General features: G+C 57.8%; 2 protein-coding genes across 2 annotated transcripts in view; both read right to left on the bottom strand.

Annotated features, from left to right (window-relative positions):
• The window catches only part of LOC113432650 (procollagen C-endopeptidase enhancer 1-like), a 24,131-nt gene extending 23,980 nt beyond the window's left edge, over window positions 1-151 (bottom strand). The window contains 1 exon segment of the mRNA XM_087947418.1: window positions 98-151. Coding sequence (XP_087803544.1) covers window positions 98-151 — 54 coding nt within the window.
• A 218-nt stretch (window positions 152-369) lies between these two features.
• On the bottom strand, window positions 370-22,056 carry LOC113429578 (kinesin-like protein KIF1C). Its single transcript, XM_087946828.1, is given in 25 exon segments — window positions 370-443; window positions 446-1,010; window positions 4,062-4,241; window positions 4,243-4,508; window positions 4,511-4,700; window positions 5,315-5,387; window positions 6,958-7,138; window positions 8,219-8,302; window positions 8,690-8,784; window positions 8,874-8,953; window positions 9,158-9,233; window positions 9,676-9,755; window positions 10,843-11,018; window positions 11,105-11,250; window positions 11,365-11,443; window positions 12,037-12,118; window positions 12,299-12,364; window positions 12,482-12,559; window positions 12,809-12,920; window positions 14,112-14,290; window positions 15,971-16,036; window positions 16,233-16,412; window positions 16,522-16,598; window positions 17,606-17,755; window positions 21,960-22,056. Coding segments are annotated over 24 exon segments (3,276 nt in total). The 5' UTR covers window positions 17,712-17,755; window positions 21,960-22,056; the 3' UTR covers window positions 370-384.
• Between the last annotated feature and the right edge of the window lie 317 nt (window positions 22,057-22,373).

Genomic DNA, 22,373 nt, shown 5'->3' with positions numbered 1-22,373 from the left:
CCCCAAGGACAGGCCGCCTCGCGCCCCCACCCCACCTCCCTTTCGCCCCCAAGTCCATCATCCCCAGCCCACCTACCACACAAAGCAAGGGAATTACCCCATTGCCCCCCCAAAAAAACTGCTCCAGGGTGGGGTGGGGGCTGAAGGACATCCCTGCGGCTGCACCCCGGCGACCCCCCGCCCCCCTCACCCTACGGCGACTACGCCCCTTCAAGCAAACTCTGCCGCGGCCTTCCGCCCCCACCCACACCACAAGGGCCCCGGCAGACGGCGCCCGACGATGCCTGACCACCAGGGGGTGCTGTGCTGAGCCCCCCACTCCTGCGAGAGGGGTGAGGTGGAAAAGGAGGCCGGCGGGGCGGGGGAGGGGGTCGCGGAGCCGAATCACTGAGCCCCGGCGTTCTCCTGCTGCAGGTTGGGCGCCGATCGTTGCCGGCGCATGCGGGAGGGGTGTAGCCCTCCGGGACTCCCGAACGGCGCGGCGGGTACGGCTGATGTTGGCACGGGTAGTAGTTATGCTTCCGCGGGAAGGGGGCTGTTGTTCCTGCGCCCGGCTCTTGTGGCGCCTGCCCGGGGCCCCCTTCCAAGGAGTGGCGCCGGGCGGGCTGCTTGGGGGGCTGCGGCGCCTCCTCCTCCTCCTCCGCCGAGACGGGGCCTTCCTTCCCCTCGCCCACCATGAAGGCGGTGCTGGGCCCCCATGAGTAGCGGTGCTGCGGGTTGCTCCTGAACGGGAAGCGCAGCTTGCAGTCCTGCGGCGGGATGAAGCGGCTGGGGCCCCGGCGCTGCGGCGGGGGCGGCGGCTGCTGCCGCAGCTGCTCTTGTCGAAGCCAACGGAGGCGCCCCCGGCGGAAAGCGGGGTCCTTCTTCATCAGGCGGGCCACCCGGTCGCAAGGCAGGGACCCCGCTTCTTCCCGGGGAGCCGCCCCGCCGGGCTCCCCGTCGGCGGCGAACGCTTGGCCCTCCTGCGCCGACAGCAGCGACTGCCACTCCCGCTCCAGCTCGTCATCTTCCTGGGGTGGGGGCAGAGAAATGGGGGGGGGGAGGACAAAGGGGGTTACTTCTTCCCCAGAGTGGGGTCAGGCCAGGGCACAAAAGGTGGGGAAGAGGAGCTATGCGGGAAGCGAGGGACGCTTGGCCGACGCAACTTCCGACCGGTTTCAAGTCTTTGACAGCAGACAAATATCAAACCATAATCCAAGAGATCAACTTCGATATCAACAGAATATCCAAATAAAGAGAGTTAGTCAGTATCGGTCTGTAGTCAGTCAGTATCGGTATCAGAGAGATCATCAGTGAAAAAGAGAAAAGAGAAAGAGAATTAAACCATGATCTATAGCTCCCTCTTGTGGCCACTTGTCTTCTTAACCGGTTTCAAATCTTTGACAGCAGACGACTATCAAACCATAATACAACAGGTAAACTTCGATATCAACAGAATATCAAAATAAACAGAGTTAGTCAGTATCGGTCCGTAGTCAGTCAGTATCGGTATCGAGAGAGATCATCAGTGAAAAAGAGAAAAAGAGAAAGAGAATTAAACCATGATCTATAGCTCCCTCTTGTGGCCACTTGTCTTCTTAACCGGTTTCAAGTCTTTTACAGCAGACAACTATCAAACCATAATACAACAGGTAAACTTCGATAACAACAGAATATCCAAATAAAGAGGGTTAGTCAGTATCGGTCCGTAGTCAGTCAGTATCGGTATCAAGAGAGATCATCAGTGAAAAAGAGACAAGGAACTGTGCTCATTCATCAGCCACACAAAGTCTTTTTTGATGGGTTCCTCAGGCATCCTGATCAACTCACATTTAGGACGAGGTTCTTCTTCATGTCCAATCCTTCGCACATCTGAATTGTGGTGTAGAAAGAGAATAAACTCTCATCCCCACGATGATGATTGAAGCAACTATGTTACGTATATGGGTGGACTATATATAAACTACAAATATATCTGTTTGTAGCTTTAAGGAAAAATACGGTAATGTATTTTACTGTGTTCTGGTGGGTTAATTATGCTACAAGTGGCCACAAGAGGGAGCTATAGATCATGGTTTCATTCTCTTTCTCTTTTTCTCTTTTTCACTGATGATCTCTCTTGATACCGATACTGACTGTCTACGGACCGATACTGACTAACTAACTCTGTTTATTTGGATATTCTGTTGTTATCGAAGTTTATCTGTTGTATTATGGTTTGATATTGGTCTGCTGTAAAAGACTTGAAACCGGTTAAGAAGACAAGTGGCCACAAGAGGGAGCTATAGATCATGGTTTAATTCTCTTTCTCTTTTTCTCTTTTTCACTGATGATCTCTCTTGATACCAATACTGACTGACTACGGACCGATACTGACTAACTATCTCTGTTTATTTTGATATTCTGTTGATATCGAAGTTTATCTGTTGTATTATGGTTTGATATTGGTCTGCTGTAAAAGACTTGAAACCGGTTAAGAAGACAAGTGGCCACAAGAGGGAGCTATAGATCATGGTTTCATTCTCTTTCTCTTTTTCTCTTTTTCACTGATGATCTCTCTTGATACCGATACTGACTGACTACGGACCGATACTGACTAACTAACTCTGTTTATTTGGATATTCTGTTGATATCGAAGTTTATCTGTTGTATGATGGTTTGATAGTTGTCTGCTGTAAAAGACTTGAAACCCGTTAAGAAGACAAGTGGCCACAAGAGGGAGCTATAGATCATGGTTTAATTCTCTTTTTCTTTTTCTCTTTTTCACTGATGATCTCTCTTGATACCGATACTGACTGACTACGGACCGATACTAACTAACTATCTCTGTTTATTTTGATATTCTGTTGTTATCGAAGTTTATCTGTTGTATTATGGTTTGATAGTTGTCTGCTGTAAAAGACTTGAAACCGGTTAAGAAGGCAAGTGGCCACAAGAGGGAGCTATAGATCATGGTTTAATTCTCTTTTTCTTTTTCTCTTTTTCACTGATGATCTCTCTTGATACCGATACTGACCGACTACGGACCAATACTAACTAACTCTGTTTATTTTGATATTCTGTGGATACCAAAGTTTATCTGTTGTATGATGGTTTGATATTGGTCTGCTGTAAAAGACTTGAAACCGGTTAAGAAGACTTTATAACGGGATATTTCTGGACTGTTAAAAACGTGCATGACGTGGACCGTTTATCGGACTGTGCTATTTCATCCAGTAAACATGAGTACAACTTGGTCAACTCTGTGACTGTGTATTTATTTCTTCATAACTGTTCTCATAAACCGTTTTCCGTGTGCATATATCCTTTTTACACAAGGGTTACTCTGCACGTATCCTGACAAACTACATGGGTAAAGGATTCAGGGTATGATAGAGAAGGTGCGTGGTAATGGCTTCAGGCAAGAGTGACAGAGTCTCCCCCAACCCAACCAAGGGTCAATTCAGTGACCAATCAGGATGACAGATGTGACCACATGACATGGACTACATTTCCCTGGATAACTACATTTCCCATGATGCACTCCCTTAAGGGGGACAGCTCTCAAATCCTAACTAACTATCCCAAATCCCATGAACTGGACAGCACAGGTGCTGCTTAGACAGTATATAGTTAGTTGGGAATTGGGAGCTGTCCCCCTTAAGGGAAATGTAGTTAGTGCCTCATGGGAGATGGAGTTCATGTCATGTGGTCACATCTGTCACCCCGATTGGTCACTGAATTGACCTCTACTTGGGTTGGGGGCGGGGGAAGACTTTCTCCACTCTTGCCTGGACCCAGCATCGTGCTGGATCGTCACGGGGTGAAGATAACCGTATTTTCACACTACGAAGACGACTACGCAAAGAGTTGGACATTAGATGAACCTCAACGTAACTGTGAGTTATACCTTGAGGATGCCTATTACAATCCAATCAAGAAACTTTGTCGCGTGGAACTGACCGTCTCTATATTCAGCCAGAAAATTAAGAGAGACAGCACAGGAACGATCGGGGGGTTGTGGCGCGGACACAAAAGGGTGTCTTCCATTTATTTACTGCCGGGGTGTGTGTGTGAATCCTGCTCCCCGGGCATCTTCTCACCTGAGTCGAGAATGGGATGACCTGCTCCATCTTCACCACCCGGTCCCTCAGCGCCCGGATCTCTTCGTCCTTCACGTTGTTCTGGATCTTCACTTCCTGCAGGATGTCCGTCAGCTTGTCGATGTGCGCCCGGAGGTCGCCCACTTCTACGCCCGGTGGGCTGGCCCGGCTCTCCGGGTTCCCGAGCGCCGGGCTGACTCCGGGCGCGGGGCTCTCCGCCGCCCACGCCCACCGTGTCCCAGACGTCCCTGGCTACGGCGCGCCAGCTCTCCCGTTCGCTGGGATCGCGCCGTCCGCAGAGGCGGCAGAGTTCCTTCATCTTGACGATGCTCAGGGCCTCGATCTCCTGGCGGGAGTGCCGGAAGTCGTTGAGGGCCACCTCGTAGCAGATCTCCTTGACCGCCTGCATCTTCAGGTCCGCCAGGGTCAGCCAGCGGGGTCCTTGGCGGCCCGGCGCCGCTGAGGGATCTGGTACACCCGTAGCGGCTCCCTCTTCTTGCCCGAGCTGGGCAGGCCGCAGCGGCGCACAATCGTTTGCACTTTAGTGGCCGGCAGCTTCTCCCGCAGCGAGGAAATGAGGCGCCAGCTCTCCTCGCACGAGCGCTTGTCCGAATCGTCGCCACTGTCCGAATCTGCGTACTGGGAATTTGGGGGGTTCAAGGTCAAAATGATCCCCGCAGAAACAGACACTAAGCCCAAACACGCTTCACTTAATGACCACAACTGAGCACCCCCCTTCAACCTTTCTCTTAACTGTGACGGCGGTTAAGTAGGTTTGGTCCCCGTTTACGGTATTTCTTGGCCACCGTTCTTAAGCGAATCGCTGCAATTCCATGAGCAACCTGGCTGTAGCATGGCTTTGGCTTGGCAGGGGGCCATCAAAGGGAATCATGTGCCCCCCCCCCAGGACCGTCGTAACTAGGAGACAAGTTGGCCAAGCTTGTCTGAATTCTGGTGACGCTGACACGGTTGCGTGGAAAATGGTCAATAAAGTCCCTTTTTTTTTTTTTGAGCGCTGTCGCTAACTTGGAATGGCTGCTAAATGAAAGACTCCAGCACTCCCTTGTGATGCCTGGTACAGATAGTCCTCAACTTATGACCCCAACCGATGCCGTCCTTAAGTGAGTCGTGGCCCATTTGATGCCCTTTGGGGTCGTTCCGCAAGCCGGTCTGGCTTCACCCCCACCCCCACCCCGCACCGCTGCGGGGAGGAAGCCAGCGTGGGCCGGAGGGTCTCGAGAACGGCCACCTACCAGCCTCTGCTGTTCCAGGATCAAGTCCGCTTCCTCTTTCTCGCGGCGGTACTGCGTCTCCAGATCCTGCAACCTGACCGGAAAGCCGGACATTGAAACGAGGACATGGAGCGGCTTCCGCCACCCACAGCCATGGGGCAGGGGAGATGATGGGAGATAGGGAGGGATGGCAGCTTAAGAACCGCGAAGCTCGGAAGCCATTTGCGCCAGCAGCCAAGGCCGGGCACTCTGAGGAAGAGACTTCCGGTTTGAAGGGCTCCGGCGACAGACTGGAATCCGCGATCGTGCGCGGTTTCTGCCTGGGCTCGATGCCGGAGCACCGCGAGCCGGCTGGTTTCGCTAAGCCACCCGTGTGGGGCAGGGGATATGATGGGAGATAGGGAGGGATGGCAGCTTAAGAACCGCGAAGCTCGGAAGCCATTTGCGCCAGCAACCAAGAACCGGGCACTCTGAGGAAGAGACTTCCGGTTTGAAGGGCTCCGGCGAGAGACCGAATCCGCGATCGTGCGCGGTTTCTGCCTGGGCTCGAGGCCGGAAAGCCCGAGCCGGCTGGTTTCGGGGCTAAGCCACCCCGTAGAGGTGGCAAAGAGGGGGGGGAGGAGACCGCCAGCAGGGTCGAGGAGAGCCGCCTCTCTCCTCCTCAGCTGGCTAAACTCCCCTTTCCCGAAGGCGGTAGGAGCGGCGGTCAGAAACGGCACTCTTGAGAAAGAACGGGGAATACCCCAAACCCCTCGGCGTTCTCAAATCACCTCGGCGAATTTTCATTGGCTGAAGATGGGACAGGTCACAGGGGGAGAGGGGAAGCATTTTGTATCTTATTTCACGCGGGAAACTCAGTTCTCGCCTGACTTTTTTACTGCAACCACCATCTTTTACAGGCATGATATTCCGCTCTGGAAAAAAAATCGACCGGACAAAAGAGACCCCCGCCGCGCGCCGGGAGCGCCCGCTGCTTTCCTCGCTGGGGCCGGGCGACGGCGTGTTGCACGGAGGCTGGTCTGTGGCTGGCCCAGCTCCTTTTCCTGCCGCTCAGCGGCCTCCGCCGCACCGCCCGGCTCCGCCTCAGGTATCCGGCTGGGGCTGTCAGGAGTTGCTACCGCCGGCGTAGCTCCACGCGGCTCGAGTCCCGTTACCTCGGGAGGGAAAGGAAGGGCAAAAACAGGAGCCGCTGCTGCCGTTGCAAAGCGCCGCCGTGGCTCTTCCTTTTGCCTTTCCCTTCCTGAGACAACGCGGGACTGGAGCCATGAGCCGCGCCAGCAACTCCTGACTCGGGCCTCCGAGGGGAGGGAAGGAGGAGAAGAAGGGGTGGGGGAAAGGAGGGGGCGATTCCCAAAATCGAATTCGATTTTAATCGGAAGAATATCATGCCTGCTTTTAGTCCAAGAACCTATCGTTTCACTTCCGTGGAGTCGAGGGTCTTTCTTTGCTAAGGGATCAGACTGGGGCAGGACTGACACCGACAGTCCCAACAGATCCCCCATCCTACCGGGAGGAAGAAAACCGCTCCCATTTCGGTTGAGAAATTATCAAGCAGAACCCCACACCGATCCCTTCCGGGACGGGGTCGAGAAAGCCCGGACCCAGAAACCGGGCAAGCCGGACCACCCGCTGCCCCTTTCCCGCCCGCCCCGCCAGCTGCCCACCTCTTCTCCATCTCCAGCTTGATGTCGATGCCTTGTTTCTCTAACAACTCCCTCTGGGCGAAGTTCCAGTCCACGGGCTCCGCTTGTCCCTCGGGGGCCAGGCTGCGCTCGCGCTCCATCCGGGCTTGCTCGGGGTGGTTGAAGCGGAAGACGTGGTTCTTGCCCATCACCACGCGGTTGCCTGATCGGGGAGCAAGGGCCGGGGGGGAGGGGGGATGGAGCCGTCAGATCTGGAAGGGGACTGGGCTTAAAGGCACAGCAGCCGATAACAGGGACCGTGGAGGGAAGACTGCCCTGGCAGCGAAGCCAACGGACACCTCCAGGGGAGCCCCTCCCCCTTTGCCCCACAGAAAGGACCCCCCCAGTTAATGGGAATTGGGATAGTTTGTAAGGAATTGGGAGCTGTCCCCTTAAGGGAATGCATCATGGGAAATGTAGTTAAGGTATCCTGAGAAATGTTGTTGCTGTCATGCGGTCACATCTGTCATCCGGATTGGTCACTGAATTGACCCTTGTTGGGTTGGGGGAGGTTTCTTCACTCTTGCCTGAACACACAGCCTCGCACTAGCATCTCTATCCTCTGCCTCTATGGGATGAAATAGGGGCTAGAAAGATGACTATCAGTTTACACGACGGTTTCAACTGTGCAAAGAATTGGACATTCGATGCATCTCGACATCACGGTGAGTTACACTGAGGATGCCTAATATAATCCAATAAAAGAATCTTTGTATGGAAGTTCTTCTATCACCCAGCCTCATGGTAGCATCTCTATCCCGATTCTATGACTATGGGATGAAATAGGGGATAGAAAGATTACTATCAGTTTACACAACGATTTCAACTGTGCAAAGAATTGGACATTCGATGCATCTCAACATAACGGTGAGTTACACTGAGGATGCCTAATATAATCCAATAAAAGAATCTTTGTATGGAAATTCTTCTATCACACAGCCTCGTGGTAGCATCTCTATCCCGATTCTACGACTATGGGATGAAATATGGGATAGAAAGATGACTATCATTTGACACGACGGTTTCAACTGTGCAAAGAATTGGACATTCGATGCATCTCGACATCACGGTGAGTTACACTGAGGATGCCTAATATAATCCAATAAAAGAATCTTTGTATGGAAGCTCTTCTATCTGTCTTTATCTGCAGCCGCCTTCGCTCAAGGCCATTCCCCCCGCCCCCCGCTCGAGGTGCAGCCCCCCCACTTTCCCTGGGCAGGACGCCCCTCCCCCCCAACCCTACCTGATCGCAGCACCTGAGGTTCCATCACCTGCTTCCCGTTGATGTACGTCTCAGCCCCCGGGCACGGCTCCAGGGTGACGACGACTGCAGAGAAGGACAGGTGGGGGGAATGAGGGCCCGGGGTCCTCAGGGAGGCAGCCCACCACCTCGTGGGGCTGCGGAAAAGCTGTCCGTGCCCCCAGGCTGCCCCCTGAGTAGCCCCGGTCGAAGGCTAAGGGGCCAGGCACAGAGAAGGTGGTAGCTGGAACTTAGGGTGGGCAGGATGCGTAACGGGGATACCTCCCTGCCCCCGCCCGGTCCAGTAAGACCCCTGAAGAAGACAATACCTGTGGCTGGGTGCTGTCCCGTAGCCGGGACCCCCTGCTCCGGGCAAGCACAAAGAAAGGGGGAGAGGAGATTCGGTTATCCTGACCACCTCCTGGCAGCGGCGCCCTCCGAGGGAGGAGCTGCGCGCCTGACCCTGAGCCTCACCTTCTCCCGCTTCGCAGGCGACGCAGCGGAAGACGCAGTGCTGCTCCTCGATGAACTGCCCGCTCAGCCGGATGTCCGCATTCTGCCCGCCGACTCTAGGTGGGAGAGAGCGGGAGGCGGTCAAAGGCCCGCCCGGGAAAGGGAAGACGGGCTCTCCTCCCGGCCAAGGGCGCAGCACCCTCACCTGGTGACGCCGTTTTTCAGGTGGTAGAGGAGGCACTCCGACATCAGGGGGTCTTCGTTTAGGTTTACCAAGTGGGGAGTCTGCGGAGGGCAGGTGTGGGCATCAACAGGGGGAGGGGGCGGGTACAGCCTCCAAACCCGACGGCAGGGGCGGGCTCCCGTGGGCCCAGGTTTCAGGGTGGGAGGCTGTCTTTGCGGGTGCACAACCCAACACCTTTCGGGCAGGTCGGGAGGACTCCCAGGGAGTCATGTCTAAGCGGACGCACCCTTCGCCCCGGCGCTTACCTTCTTGGGGGAAAAGACCCCAACGGTGCCCCCGTCCTCTCGGAGAGCCACGCCCATTTCTGCCAGGAGAGCTTCTCTGCAACGAAGACCAGAGACCGCCGTCGCTCAGACCCCTGACCCACAACTGGCGGAGCCTCAAGACCATCCGCCTGGCGCACCACGGTGGTCACGGCTCGCGGTCTGGTTGCATGAGCACCGAAACCATCGCTGGGGAAGCGGCAACCCCCCAAAACCCTCAGGTGCTGCGTCCCAGGAGCACCACAACTCATCGGAGCCCGGCACCTGGCAGCTTCTCCCACAAGGGGGGAACATGAGTCTCCCTGCCTGAGCACTTCTCCGAGACATCCCCAACGATGCCCAGCCGAACAATGGCAGCTCCGGTCCCTCCTGAGGGCTCCCTTTCGGCCTTTATCCTCACCCCCTCCCCAGAGAGAAGCCGCAAACAAACATGCAGCCCACTGAGCAGACCCTCCAGGGTCACCAGGGATGGCGGGGGGAGGGGGAACACCTGGCCTCACCTCTCCATCCGCATGGCCTCCGTTTTCCGCAGTTTTTCCTCCCAGGTTTCATTCAGCTCCGCAATGATCCTCTCGGTCTCCTACAAGGGGAGGGGAGGGGAGGGAGGAGGCTGTTATGTATCTGTAAATAACGTCGTTATTTAAATATAAATAAACTATAAATAACTACGTTACGTATATGGGCTGACTATATATAAACTACAAATATATACGTTTGTAGCTTTAAGGAAAAATACCGTAATGTATTATGCTGTGTTCTGGTTGGTTAATTATGCTACAAGTGGCCACAAGAGGGAGCTATAGATCATGGTTTAATTCTCTTTTTCTTTTTCTCTTTTTCACTGATGATCTCTCTTGATACCGATACTGACTACAGACCGATACTGACTAACTAACTCTGTTTATTTGGATATTCTGTTGTTATCCAAGTTTATCTGTTGTATTATGGTTTGATATTTGTCTGCTGTAAAAGACTTGAAACCGGTGAAGAAGACAAGTGGCCACAAGAGGGAGCTATAGATCATGGTTTAATTCTCTTTCTCTTTTTCTCTTTTTCACTGATGATCTCTCTTGATACCGATACTGACTGACTATGGACCAATTCTGACTAACCCTCTTTATTTTGATATTCTGTTGATGTCGAAGATTCTTGTATTGTGATAAGGAGACTTTCTAACTAGATGTAAGAAGACTTTATAAGTGGATATTTCTGGACTGTTAAAAACGTGTAGGACATGGACTGTTGATTGGACTGTGCTATTTCTTCAAGTAAACATGAAGACAACTCGTTCAGCGCTGTGTGGCTGTATATTTCTTCTGTTCTCGTAAACTGTTGTCCGTGTGCATAGTCTTTTTATACTCTGCACATATCCTAACAGAGGCCACTCAGGCACGCTCAGGGGCCTGTGAAGCAGCTCTGATCGGAGCCACAGCGGCTGCCATTGTTATCGCCCCGGAGGATGAGAGGGAACCTCGTGCTGCGGCTGTGGAGGCCGGGGTGATCTTTGGATGCCAGGGAGCCTGGGGGTGGCCCCTGCAGAGTCCATCTGCTGGGAAAGGGCCCCTAAGGAGGACGGAGACCGGAGGGTCCCTGATGTCAGAAGCCAGGCACCCCTTCCTGCCAGGGTGGATGCGCCCGAGAGGGAAATCGGCGCTTCCTCCCCTCACCTGCAGCCTCTCCATGGCCTCCTCAGTGCACAGAAGCTGCTCCTCTGAGGCCGGCAGGTGGAGCTCCATCTCCCCGTTGAGGGCCACGGGCTCCAGCAGGAGGGAGGAGGGGGCCATCGAGGCAAAGGGCGTGCCGGCCATTCTCTGCCCACCGCCGGGATCGGCTGGCTCGGATCCTGCGAAGACACAAGCCGAGCGCTGGGATGCGGTCTCTGGGCTTCTGCCCAAACACTCGCGTGGCTCCCTACCAGAGTCCCCCTACCCGAGAAGCAGGCGCCCGAGAGCCCCTGGACGGAGAGCAAGTCCCGCAGCCTGGCCACCTCCTCCTTCAGCTCCCGGATGAGCCGGGCGTTGGGGTCCTCGTTGATGATGGCGTTGCAGCGGATCTGCTTGGCGCGGTCGGCGTAACTAGGGGAGGAGGAGACGAGCCCTGAGATGGGGGAGGGGGGCTAGTGGGGAGGGCCCAGCCTTGGCCACGAGGGGAGGCCCTCTCCCCTCCCCTGGCTCCTCCTTCCCGCTCACCGGAGGGTGCTGAGCGTCTCCTCATAGTTGATGTCGGCTGGGCTGAGGGCGGCGATCATGGCCGTGCGGGAGTTTCCCCCTGGGAAAGGGAGAAAGCGGAGAGGAAGAGACCCCGCTGCCTTCCCTCTCTCTCTCTCCCCACCCCCAGAAGACCCTCTGCCCGTCAACCCTTCACAAGCACACTTGGTGCTTCTTGCTGAAGCCTTTGGAGCGCGGAGAATCTGGAGCGGTTCGGTTTCACCCGAGAGAGAGGGGGAGCGGGTTGGTTTACGGATGGTCTAGGGCAGGGGTCGCCAACCTTTTGGGACCTCAGGGACCACCCAACTCATCATTTTAAATCCCGCAGTCCCGAGACCCTGGGAAAATCCCCTCCCCACCCCCAAAAAAAAAGTCTGCGGGAAAATGTCCCGCCCTGTCTTCCTACCTATCGATCGTTCTCGATTGGAGAGAGAGGGGAGAGACTTTTTGGCTGCGTGCAAGGAAAGCAGCAGGAGCCGCCAAAGTCTTCCTTTCTCTTCCCCCCCAAAACGCCGCCAGAAAGGCGTCTTTGGGAGACTCGTCGCGCCGGCGTAGCCTCTTGGAGCGGGATGCGGCCTCGCCGGGTCTCCAAGACTCGACTTCTGGCGGAGTTTGGGGGGGAGGGGGAGAGAAGGGTGTTGCTAAACCACTCACCCAAGTTCTCCTTCAACAGCCAGGTGAGGACCGAATCCCGATAGGGGATGAATTCCGACTTCTTCCTCTTGTGGTTGCTTTGCTGGGAAGGCAGGAGGGGAAGTGAGCCAGGGGGAGGGGAGAAGGAAAGGGGGAACACCCTCCCAGAACCCCAATGTGTCCCGCCGAGCATCCAAAGGCCTCGTCTCACCTCTTGCTCCCCCATCCTCTGCCCTCCCCTCCCCCCACGATCTCTGCGTCCCCCCCTGGACCGGAGGCTCACCATCTCGGCCAAGGCGGAGATGACCTTGCCCAAGGTGGTCAAGGACTTGTTGATGTTGGCTCCTTCCTAGGAGGAAGAGGAGGAGATTAGCCCCCACTTAAGCCCTGGCGGGATGTGAAGAAGTGACAGGGCTCGCGCTGCCCACTCCCCCGCGCCCGAGAGGCCCAACTCCGCATATCTTGCCTTGAGCCTTGTGCCCTTCGCACCCGACGAGTCCGCTCGCTCGCTGCCCGCCAGGTCCACCAAGCTGATCTTGCTCACCTGGGGGGAGGGGAGGGGAGGGCACGGGATGAGGAGGGTGCCTCTCTTCAGGGCCCCCAAACTGATGCAGCCACAGGCCCCTCCTTCCTACCAGAGCCCCCATGAGGGAAGGCCACATGGGTTGGGTCGGGAGCACGCAAACTAGAAACGCCCCCTCCCACTTCGAGGGTCTCAAAGGGGGCGATCTTCCACACTCCTCCAGGAGGGTCCCTCATGGGGACCCCCCTCCCCCACACAGCAACCTCCTACCTTCTCGGCGTCCAAGTCGGTGAGTTCGTCGTGCCGGCGCTGGGTGAAGACGATGGTGAAGACGGCGTGGGAGCGGCTGCTGGTTTCGTTCATGTTGGTCGCAGCCACAGTCCTGGGAGGGCAGGTCAGGGGGTGCGTGAGGGGGTGCGTGTTGAGTTTCTTTCCCGCAACGGCCGCTGATTCGGGAATCCCCGTCGCTCGGTCCCAATCCGGGACTCCCACACGCTCGGCCCTTGGAAGCAGCCCCTCCCCCCATCCCGCACAGGCCTGGGTGTCAACTCGTCAAAATATTTCTCTGGTCTTTTTAGAGTTGCCAGCAGAAACTTATTTTCACAGATAGTTAACCAGGCGAGCGAAGTTTCCGCCGCGCAAAACTCTTAATTGGAGAATAGGATGGATGACTCTGGGCTATGGACATGTCCCATTGGAGAATACGAATTAGGATACACCCAGCAGGTGGGTGTGTGGGGGTGTGTGGGGAGGAAACCAGGGTCAAGGGTGACAATGAAGGATGTGCCTCATGTCATGCCCTTGGTCGAGTCGGACTCTGAGAGAGAGGAGGTACAGCCGACAGGGAGTGGAGGTGTGGCTTCGGAGGTTGGGGAAGGGCAGAAGCCAGCTGGGCAGTCAAGAGGAAGAACCAGGCCCATAGGACACGCAGGAAACGGAGAAGGGAGCAACTTGGCTTGCGAGAGAGGAAGCAGCCCTGATCCCCCTGCAGCCGGGGAGACTAGTATATAAGAGAAACGGTTACAACACAGCGTTGCCAGAAGCAAAGCTTGTTTTATTTTGGGCTGAAGTGATCTTGGTTAGCATCCTTCCGACAGACTGTGCCTTGTTATCTCCTTAAAGTTGGTCATTACTTCTCCTTTCATCGTAGTTTGTTTTGGTTTGTTCTTTCCCCTCTGATCCGCTCATTCAGTTCGGATTGTATCGCTTTCTTTTGAAGGCTATTTTTGAGTTTGTTTTCTCTCCAACGGACTGAGGACTAGGGTCAAGTTGGAGGCATTAAAGGACATCGATTGACATTTTGGATTTTGTTACGGTTGTGTGACACTCCAGGTCATCGCACCTCGGAGTCGGCTGCACCCAGGTAGCACCGGCATGTTCGCTCCTAACAAACCTTTTAAGCTTTGAAAATCTAGCTAGAGACTTAGCTAGAGGCTGGGCACGTATGCTGCGGGAGGGAGGGGGGGTCCCAAGCCAGGACACCCCCAGCTGGAAAAGTGGGCCCACCTTACCCCAGGACCAAGACACACCCCCCCAGCCGCCCCCATCACCCCCACCACCGGCAGGGCCTCACCTGGCTTTATTGCCGCAGTCCATGAGGTCGGCGATGTCTTCGAAGGACGTGACGGCCAGCTTGGAGAGGCCCTCCACGTAGGGCCCCATGATGGGGTGCTCCCGCACACGCAGGTTCCCGCGGCTTTTGGGGCTGAGGAGATCCCTCACGCGCTCACAATAGATCTCCATGTAGCTCACCTGGGGAGGGACCGAGGTATGTGTATGAGGTACGTGTGTGAGGTATGTGTGTGAGGTATGTGTGTGAGGTATGTGTGTGAGGTATGTGTATGAGGTATGTGTGTGAGGTACGTGTGTGAGGTAGGTGTATGAGGTATGTGTGTGAGGTATGTGTATAAGGTATGTGTGTGAGGTACGTGTATGAGGTATGTGTGTGAGGTACGTGTGTGAGGTAGGTGTATGAGGTATGTGTATGAGGTACGTGTATGAGGTACGTGTGTGAGGTACGTGTGTGAGGTAGGTGTATGAGGTATGTGTGTGAGGTACGTGTGTGAGGTATGTATGAGGTATGTGTATGAGGTATGTGTATGAGGTGTTTGTATGAGGTACGTGTATGAGGTACGTGTATGAGGTATGTGTATGAGGTGTTCGTATGAGGTATGTGGTGAGGTACGTGTATGAGGTATCTGTATGACGTATGTGTATGAGGTACGTGTATGAGGTACGTGTGAGAGGTACGTGTATGAGGTACGTGTATGAGGTATGTGTATGAGATATCTGTATGACGTATGTGTATGAGGTATGTGTATGAGGTATGTGTATGAGGTATGTGTGTGAGGTATGTGTATGACGTATGTGTGTGAGATATGTGTGTGAGGTAGGTGTATGAGGTACGTGTATGAGGTATGTATGAGGTATGTGTGTGAGGTACGTGTATGAGGTACATGTATGAGGTATGTGTATGAGGTATGTGTATGAGGTACGTGTGTGAGGTATGTGTATAAGGTATGTGTGTGAGGTACGTGTATGAGATATCTGTATGAGGTATGTGTGTGAGGTAGGTGTGTGAGGTACGTGTGTGAGGTATGTGTATGAGGTATCTGTATGAGGTATGTGTGTGAGGTATGTGTATGACAGGCACGATATTCCCCTCTGAAAAAAAAATCGGGGCCGGCCAAAAGAGACCCCGCGCGCCAAGAAATCGCACACACAACACCAACACTACACACCCTTCCTTTCCAGCCGGTCAGGTGTGGATCAGCTCCGGAGCTGGGCAGCTGCTTCCCTGGTGGTGGGGCCGAGGCCGCCACCCGGGGAGTGCCTGCAGCTTTCCCTCGCCAGGGCCGGGCGGTGGCATGTTGCCCTGCGCCGCGTGGCCTCCGCCTGGCAGCGCGCTTCTCGGCATGAGGCAGCCGGATTGCCCAAGGAGCCCAGCCGGCCAGGCGAGGGGAAGGTAGCGAGGGCCCTGCCGGGCTGGGGCGGAAAACCCACTTAGCAAGGGGCCGGGGAAGCCTGCGAGCGGAGGACCAAGCGCGCTGGGAGGCAGAGATTCGTCCGAGGCGGTCAGACGGAGAGACGGCTGGTTTGTGGCTGCCCAGCTCCCTTTTCCTGCCGCTCAGCGGCCTCCGCTCACAGTGCCCGGGCTCCGCTCAGGTGTCCGGCTGGGGCTGTCAGGAGTTGCTACTGCCGGCGCGGCTCCGCGCAGCTCCAGTTCCGTGTTGCCTCGGGAAGGGAAAGGCAAAACCGGGAGCCGCCGCGCCTGAGCCTCCGGTGCCGCTGCTGCCATTGCAAAGCACCGCCACGGCTCTTCCTTTGGCCTTTCCTTCCCGAGGCAACGCGGGACTGGAGCCATGCCGGCGGTAGCGACTCCTGGGCTGGGAGTGAAGTGGGGACGGACCGATGAACAGCCGCCCAACGTACCTCCACAGAACAGGAGAGGGAGGTCGACGCTTCCTCGGCCACTCGGAGAAAGAGATCTTCACAGAGCTGGAGGGAGAGAGAGAGAGAGAAGGGGGAGGGATCAGGGCTGGGGGGAGGGGCTACCTCCCCTCCCTCCTTAGCCCCACATCCCAGCAAGAGGCGGCCGAAGCAAGAGGCGGCGGAAGCAAGACAGCCGTTGGAAGCCCGTCCCCCTGCGGGGCCCCGAGGTCCCAAGGGACGCCAGCCCCTCGGCTCCGGGCACCTGAGGGATGATGCCCCGCTGGTCCATCTCCTGCTTGCCCATCATGGTGTACGACTTGCCGGCCCCCGTCTGCCCGTAGGCGAAGATGCAGACGTTGTAGCCCTCAAAGGCGTGGAGCAACATCTCCTCCCCGATGTCCTTGTAGACCTGGCGCTGGGAAGCAAAGTGGGGGTCGTCCTCCTGCAAGAGAATGGGGTCCTCACTCGGGGAGACGGACGCACGGCCGGCTCCCGTCCAGGGTGGGAGGGAAGGACAACCCCCCCCCCCCAGGACACCAAGCGACACTCACCGAGGTGTGGGACCAGTAGGAGTAATCGAAGGTGAAGCTCTTAGGGGCATCCTTGGCCTGCTTGGGGTTGGCGATGCCTGCGTGGGGGAGGAGAGAGAAGGGACCCCACTGCCACATCCGCCACGGCCAGCCTCCGCCACGGCCGCGTGAGGGCACAGCTGCCTTCAAAGCGCCGCAGGAGGACCCGGCTTCAACCGCCCGGGCAACCGGCAGCGGCATCCGGAAGGCACAACGAAGAGAGGACACAAGGAGAGAAAGTCCGGCCTCTAACGACTGCCTTAGATAAACACCTCTTAAAAGGGTAAAGCTTGGGTGGACCCCTTCTTAGTCTCAAACCGGCAATGCCAACGCTGAGTCATCTACATTGCATCAGCCTTATATCAGCTTGACAGCGGGTCAATCTCAATGCCGTAACGTAGCTCAAAGCAGCCTCCCTTGCCCGGCCTGGGAAGGGGGTCCACAGAAGTTTTACCCTTTTAAGAGGTGTTTATATAAGGCAGTCATTAGAGAACTCTCTCTCTCTCTCTCTCTCTCTCTTTTTCTCTCTCTCTCTCTCTCCTTGTGTCCTGTCTTCATTGTTAAGTTCTCAGCGCCGTTACGATTGATTGTTAGGTATTTGCCTATCATGGATATCTCTGTATACGTCTTGTATATAAACCACGGTTAAATAGTAGTCACCCCGCAAATGGTCTGACAGGCTAGGATACCTGCGGGGGAGGGAAGCGTGCCAGCCCCCACCCTCACCCTAGCGGGCCCCGCCGGCACCCTCCGGCACGGACGTAGCCCTTTCGGGCATGGAATCCAGTTGCAAAAGGCGACCGGAGGGCAAAGTGGGACTCGAGGACGGGAGCCCTCTCCCTTCTCCACAAGGGAGTGGTAGACTGCCACTGAACCCGGAGGCTCCGCTCCGCTCTTATTCACAACCGCTTAGGTTTTGGAAGCCAAGCCAGAGTGCCAAGGCTGACCAGCGGCGCTCGAGAGTTATACGCCCGGGACCCCTTTCCTTACAGACACCCCCCCCCTCTGCGCCATGGCTTCACCCTGCCTCCTTCAGTCCTCGGGGGGAGCAGGCGGGGAAACTCACAGGTGGTGGGTCCTTGCATCTGGATGACGCAGGTGGCCGCGTGGCTGAGCTCTCGGGCGTTGAAGGGCCTCACCCGGACGGCCACTTTGACGGACGCGCTGGCCATCCTGGCTCCCTCTGGGTAGCAGCTGGGGGGGCGGGGTAGTTTACCTGCAGGAAGGAGGAGGAGGAGCTTAGTCCCAACTTGACGGGGATCAGGGCAAACCCTAATCCTAACCGCCCACACGCTTCCCAAGGGACCGACGTAGCCAGGCAAACCGCATGCCAGGCCCGGGCTGGGCCCTTCCCAGGAACCGGCCGGACAACCTGCCCGCCCACACTGCACACACACACATACACACCCATCCTCACACAACGCAGCACCCCCTTCCTATCTGGGCTGATGAGCAAAACCCTCCAGGTGGTTGAACCGTCCGTCCATATGTGTGTGTGTGTGTGTGTGTGTGTGTGTGTGTGCAAGGCCCCTGGGAAATGCACCAGAGAGCCAACCCTGGGGTGGTGGTGGCTGCCCGTGGCTTGGCAGCCCCCATCTTGGCACCACGGCATCCCCTGGCGGGTTACGGCTTAAATCTGGGGAGGGAGGGAGGGCGATTCAGCATTTGAGGGGGTGCCAAGCGCCCCCGAGTAAGGAGTTCAGCAGTGCCAGGGCCCCCCAAAGACCAAGCAAACACCTCACCTGAAGACCCACCAGCTGGGGAGAAGATGGCCGGGGAGGGGGGTAGTAAAAGACGCCCTTCCCTGTCCCAGCCAGAAATCACTTCCCCTCCCTCCTTGCCATCCGTCTCCCCCTGCCCCAGAGCACCCCCCTTTTATTCTATCCCCCCCCGCAGGCCTGTCCTCTGAGCAGTGGATTCATGAGGGGGTGGGGGAGGAAGGAAAGGGGAGGGGGCTCCATCAGATCCCTCCCCAGCGGAGGATCCATGTCTCCCCCAAAAGAGGCCGCTGCCCGGGACATAGCACCCACCAACCGAGGGAATAACCGAAAGAACCAACCTTTCTTGAGCTCACTAGAGGGGTGGGCAGATTCAGCTTTGCAAAGGCCCCAGAAGGGAGTAGGGGGGCTCCGGCACCCCCCCCACACACACTCCAGGCCTCCCCACACCCGAAGCCCTCCTCCCACAATGTGAGCCCAAGGGCACCGGAGCCAAGGCCGGGCTGCCGAAAAAAAACAAGCCAGCCTCTCGGCTCACATGACGGGCCGATGACAGCGACCCAAAAAGTATTTTTAGCCGAGACAGCTGTCCCTTGGCAACGGACGGAGCCTCGGCTCTCTTTCTCCACACCCGGCTCCACCGACGTGCTCCCAACCACCTGGGGGGAGGGGGTGCCCCCGTGAAGGGGGAGACCCACCCCCACCTGGGTGCCAACCTGCCCCCGAGGGGCTGCACGGCTACCGGGACTCGTGGGCACGGAGGCGAACCGCCTCTCCTGCCCTGTTCAGGTGCGCCAAGGATCCTCACCCACTGGGGACGGGGTGTGTCTGTGTGCGCGTGGGGTGTGTGTGGGGGTGTTTCAATGGGGGGGGGCAGGCCAGGAGGAGCCCCAGCTGACATGAGAAGGAGAGCAGGAGGCAGGGGGCAGTGCCCCTTCTGGGAGGATTCTTCCGGCCCCTCACAAGCGTCGGACGGAGGCGCTGAGGAATCCGGCCCTTCAGAAGGGAGCTGCCCTCCTCCTCCTCCTCCTCTTCCTCTCCCTCTCCCTCGAACTCCCTCCCTTCCAACACCCCTCAGTCTTCCTCCTCCTCTTCCTCCTCCTCCTCCTCTTCCTCTTCCTCCTCCTCCTCTCCCCCTAAACTCCCCTCCCTTCCAGCACTGATAACGTTCCCTAGTTGGGTGACAAAACGTTTGCCAGGAAACCAACCAAGCTCAGAGGGCACCTAAGACCCCTCAGTCTTCCTCCTCCTCCTCCTTCCTCCTCCTCCTCCTCCTCCTTTCCTCCTCCTCCTCCTCCTCCTCCTCCTCCCCTCCCCTCCTCCTCTCCCCTAAACTCCCCTCCCTTCCAGCACTGATAACGTTCCCTAGTTGGGTGACAAAACGTCTGCCAGGAAACCAACCAAGCTCAGAGGGCACCTAAGACCCCTCAGTCTTCCTCCTCCTCCTCCTCCTCTTCCTCCTCTTCCTCCTCCTCCTCCTCCTCCTCCTCCTCCTCCTCCTCCCCTCCCCCTCTCCCTCCCCCTCCCTCCCTCCCTCCCTCCTCCCCCTCCTCCTCCTCCTCCTCCTCCTCTCCCTAAACTCCCCTCCCTTCCAGGACTGATAACGTTCCCTAGTTGGGTGACAAAACGTCTGCCAGGAAACCAACCAAGCTCAGAGGGCACCTAAGACCCCACAGTCTTCCTCCTCCTCCTCCTCCTCCTCCTCTTCCTCCTCCTCCTCCTCCTCCCCTCCCCTGCTGGGGAAGGCCAAGAGGTGACCTGGCCAACTAGGGGAGGGGCCCATGGGCTGCGCCTGCCCTCCCTCCCACCAGGCGAGAGAGGCTGGAAATCTGGGGAAGGGCGTCCCAGCACAACGGGGTGTGTCTGTGTGTGTGTGTGTGTGTGTGTGGAGGGGGGGGAGGTCTGGCCTCTTTCCAGGCTGGGGAAGGTCACTTGGGAGGGGCCCGTCCCAGAGCAGGGGAGGACACACACACACACACACACACACACAGACACACAAACGCACACACGCCCATGTTTTTTTCCGCTCTCGCCTTTCCGACAGCTCCAGAGGGGGAACCTGAACCGCGCGTCGTCGCAGAGAAGGGCACGGCCGCATTCCTGGCTCAAGCCTCGCCGCCGTGGGAGGGAGGGAGAGCTGGCAAGACTGGGGGCTCAGGCTTGGGGCAGCTTCTGCAGACACAAGCTCCTCCCAGCAGAGGCCGGCTCAGGCTCTTCTACAGCCTCTGGGTGGCCCCAGGGCCCTCCGCCCAGTTGCTCAGGGGGAGTCAGAGAGAGGAGAGAAACCTGATGCTGCCCCCCCCCATCCCAAGGCCAAGCCCAGGGCACTCAAGGAGGGGGTGGCAAGAACAGACGGGGCATCCAGAGGATGAGGGGGGGGCAAAACAAGGCCATCCAAACGTGGCAGAGCCCCCAAACGCCCTCCAGGGACACCCCCTTTTCTCCCCCCCCCATCCCAAGCCCAAGGCATTCAAGGAGGGGGTGGCAAGAGGGCTGCCCTGGAACAGACGGGGGGGGGCATATCCAGAGGACTGGGGGCCGGGGGCAAAACAAGGCCATCCAAACGTGGCAGAGCCCCAAACCCCTCCAGGGACACCCCTTTTCTCCCCCTCCCCCGTCCCAAGCCCAAGGCATTCAAGGAGGGGGTGGCAAGAGGGCTGCCCTGGAACAGACGGGGGGGCATATCCAGAGGACGGGGGTGGGGTGGGGGCAAGACAAGGCCATCCAAACGTGGCAGAGCCCCAAACCCCTCCAGGACACCCCCTTTCTCCTCCTCTCCCAGTCCCAAGCCCAAGGCACTCAAGGAGGGGGTGGCAAGAGGGCTGCCCTAGAACAGACAAGGGGGGCATCCAGAGAGAGGACTGGGGGCCGGGGGGCAAAACAAGGCCATCCAAACGTGGCAGAGCCCCCAAAACCCCTCCAGGGACACCCTCTTTTCCACCCCCCCCCGTCCCAAGGCCAAGGCACTCAAGGAGGGGGTGGCAAGAGGGCTGCCCTGGAACAGACGAGGGGGGCATATCCAGAGGACGGGGGTGGGGGTGGGGCAAAACAAGGCCATCCAAACGTGGCAGAGCCCCCAAACCCCTCCAGGGACACCCCCTTTTCTCCCCCCCCCGTCCCAAGCCCAAGGCATTCAAGGAGGGGGTGGCAAGAGGGCTGCCCTGGAACAGACAGGGGGCATATCCAGAGGACGGGGGGGGGTGGGGGCAAGACAAGGCCATCCAAACGTGGCAGAGCCCCCAAAACCCCTCCAGGGCACCCCTTTCCCCCCCTCTTTCACTGCCAGACCCACCCAAGGTGCCAGGCAGGGAAGGGGGGCTGAAACCAGCCACGGGGTGGGTGGGGGTGGGGTGGGTATTATGGGATGGATGCCCTCCTTCCCCCCCTCCCTGTCCAGCTTGGAGGAGGAGGAGGAGCCCCGGGACCTCTCTTCCCCCCCTCCCCCAATCACCATCAGAGGAGGCGGGCGAGTTGGATCCTAGGACAGAGGCGAGTTTAGGCTCGCCTGCACGACTAGATGGCCTCCCCAGGTCCCTTCTAGGAGAGACTTCAAGCCCCGCAGCTCGTCTTCCCCACCCCCATGCAAAAGCAGCGCCCCCTCCCCAGAAAAGGCAATGGGGGGTGCAAAGGGAGGGAGGGGGCAGCCAGCCCTCCCCTCCCCTCCCTCGCCCCCCGCCCCCCCGCAAACAGGCCCCCGCCCACCTTCCTCCGCCGCCGCCGCCGCCTCCCCTCCGCTCGGCTCGGACTCGGCTGGGACTCGGCTGAGCTCGGGAGCGCCCGGCAGATGCCGGGCCGGGGGTGGGGGCGGGGCCGGGCGGAAATCTCGCGAGAGCTGGGAGGGGCCGCGCCAGGTAGGGCGCTCTCCCCCACACCTACATACAGCACCGGGAGGGGAGGGTCTCCTCCGCAGGCCCCGCCCACAACAGGGCGGGGTGCAAGCCTCCCCCGCCCACCCTCCCTGCCTTTTTGTTTCGGAGCGCCCCCTGTCGGCCGCCGCTGGGTTGTTTTTTTTTGGCGCCCTCGGGGCCTTTGCTCCCAGGGTGCCCCGCGGCGGCCGCGCAGCGCCTTCTGGGGCTGTAGTTTCCCCGGGTTCCTGTCAGAGCGGGCCTTCCTCCC

The sequence above is a fragment of the Notechis scutatus genome, chromosome Z, assembly GCF_049901735.1.
Source record: "Notechis scutatus isolate UNSWTSFEM ecotype Mainland chromosome Z, rNotScu1.2, whole genome shotgun sequence".
Lineage (NCBI taxonomy): Eukaryota > Metazoa > Chordata > Lepidosauria > Squamata > Elapidae > Notechis > Notechis scutatus.
The sequence above is the reverse complement of the archived record's forward strand: the minus strand, read 5'-3'. Positions and strand labels throughout refer to the sequence as shown.